The sequence below is a fragment of the Tachysurus fulvidraco genome, chromosome 26 (genome assembly GCF_022655615.1).
Source record: "Tachysurus fulvidraco isolate hzauxx_2018 chromosome 26, HZAU_PFXX_2.0, whole genome shotgun sequence".
Classification (NCBI taxonomy): Eukaryota; Metazoa; Chordata; class Actinopteri; order Siluriformes; family Bagridae; genus Tachysurus; species Tachysurus fulvidraco.
Genome location: NC_062543.1, coordinates 336340 through 338839, shown reverse-complemented (window position 1 = coordinate 338839; position 2500 = coordinate 336340). Strand labels below are relative to the sequence as shown.

Genomic DNA, 2500 nt, shown 5'->3' with positions numbered 1-2500 from the left:
ATCTACAGATTCTAATGAATGCATTTCAAAGCTTCAGCTATTCCTCTGAATGGCTTTTATACAGCTGATTCAATCAGTGTCATCATACACACTCTCTCTCTCTCTCTCTCTCTCTCTCTCTCTCTCTCTCTCTCTCACACACACACACACACACACACACAGTCAGTCAGTCAGACAAACAGACAGGTTTATTCCACAATGTCCCAACATGGCTCCCATGTCCTATATAAAGTGGAATAGCATGTATTGCACTTAAACATGGAGGATTGCACTAAACCTCAGGCTTCTTACACACAGAATATAAAGCACCTGTAATTAATATGTACAGTACAGGAGACATGGCTACATGATGCACCTGTACTTCCGGTCTCTGCGTGTCTCGCGCTCTCCGACATCTTCTCTCCGCCTGGTTCGAGGTTGCCAGGTTTACAGGATGATTATCCACCTTTCAATCCTGAAATCTAAAATTCTCTGATGATTATAAACCAGAGCGATAAAGAACCGAACACGTTCGATATGTCTGAATAATAATTACTGTTCCTTTACACTGGAAAATTACCAGAATAATCAAATTAAAGTTAACACACTTACACCTCAATCTGTATCTGAGATTTATAACGCACAAACTCACAACACACTCTATACACACTCTATACACACGTTATATACACACTACACACATCTACATTAACGCCGTGACATTAATAATAACACTTAAACGTGTATCTGCAACCTCTGGCAACCCTGATTCTGCTGTAGTGAATCCGCAATGTCACTGTGATGAAAATCCGCTTTTAAACAAACATCCGAACCGAACCGATTCCGCGTGTTCTCACTCAGAGACATAACAAAGCACACATTGTGTAGAAATAAACTGAAACACGAAGAAAGAAAGAAATACTCCAGCAAAACAAAGGCGCGTTCCCGTGAGCATCCACAGCGCCGCGCTCCCGCAGCATCCAAACACGAGCACGAGCACGGCGTCAGGGAGTTCGCGAGCAGGGAGTGACGTCACTTGATGGATCAGTTCCGGTTTACGGAGCTTTAATTAAATTCACACAAATTGTGGTAAAATCCAAGTGAAAGGATTTTAAAGCTGAATTCGGGTGAAATGGGACTTATGTGTTTTATGTATGTTTATATGTGTTTTATGTATGTTTATATGTGTTTATATGTGTTTTATGTATGTTTATATGTGTTTTATGTATGTTTATATGTGTTTATATGTGTTTTATGTATGTTTATATGTGTTTTATGTATGTTTATATGTGTTTTATGTATGTTTATATGTGTTTATATGTGTTTTATGTATGTTTATATGTGTTTTATGTATGTTTATATGTGTTTATATGTGTTTTATGTATGTTTATATGTGTTTTATGTATGTTTATATGTGTTTATATGTGTTTTATGTATGTTTATATGTGTTTTATGTATGTTTATATGTGTTTATATGTGTTTTATGTATGTTTATATGTGTTTTATGTATGTTTATATGTGTTTTATGTATGTTTATATGTGTTTATATGTGTTTTATGTATGTTTATATGTGTTTTATGTATGTTTATGTGTTTTATGTATGTTTATATGTGTTTATATGTGTTTTATGTATGTTTATATGTGTTTATATGTGTTTTATGTATGTTTATATGTGTTTTATGTATGTTTATATGTGTTTATATGTGTTTTATGTATGTTTATATGTGTTTTATGTATGTTTATATGTGTTTTATGTATGTTTATATGTGTTTATATGTGTTTTATGTATGTTTATATGTGTTTTATGTATGTTTATGTGTTTTATGTATGTTTATATGTGTTTATATGTGTTTTATGTATGTTTATATGTGTTTTATGTATGTTTATATGTGTTTATATGTGTTTATATGTGTTTTATGTATGTTTATATGTGTTTATATGTGTTTTATGTATGTTTATGTGTTTAATGTATGTTTATATGTGTTTTATGTATGTTTATATGTGTTTATATGTGTTTTATGTATGTTTATATGTGTTTTATGTATGTTTATGTGTTTTATGTATGTTTATATGTGTTTATATGTGTTTTATGTATGTTTATATGTGTTTATATGTGTTTTATGTATGTTTATATGTGTTTATATGTGTTTTATGTATGTTTATGTGTTTAATGTATGTTTATATGTGTTTTATGTATGTTTATATGTGTTTATATGTGTTTTATGTATGTTTATATGTGTTTATATGTGTTTTATGTATGTTTATATGTGTTTATATGTGTTTTATGTATGTTTATGTGTTTAATGTATGTTTATATGTGTTTTATGTATGTTTATATGTGTTTATATGTGTTTTATGTATGTTTATATGTGTTTTATGTATGTTTATATGTGTTTTATGTATGTTTATATGTGTTTATATGTGTTTTATGTATGTTTATATGTGTTTTATGTATGTTTATGTGTTTTATGTATGTTTATATGTGTTTAATGTATGTTTATATGTGTTTTATGTATGTTTA

At 29.6% G+C, this 2500-nt stretch overlaps 1 protein-coding gene across 50 annotated transcripts in view; it reads right to left on the bottom strand.

Annotated features, from left to right (window-relative positions):
- LOC113663964 (ensconsin-like) overlaps positions 1-988 on the bottom strand; it is a 10045-nt gene extending 9057 nt beyond the window's left edge. For 23 of the 50 annotated variants that reach the window (XR_007139585.1, XR_007139586.1, XM_047809159.1 and 20 more), the window contains exon 1: positions 356-988. Coding sequence is in view for 48 of the 50 variants with exons in the window: in XM_047809159.1 (XP_047665115.1) it covers positions 356-395 (40 nt within the window). In the remaining 2 variants the exon portion in view is untranslated. Of the gene's footprint in view, positions 1-309 lie in introns of all 50 variants that reach the window. The other 27 variants (XM_047809144.1, XM_047809155.1, XM_047809174.1 and 24 more) reach the window with 4 other exon arrangements.
- Between the last annotated feature and the right edge of the window lie 1512 nt (positions 989-2500).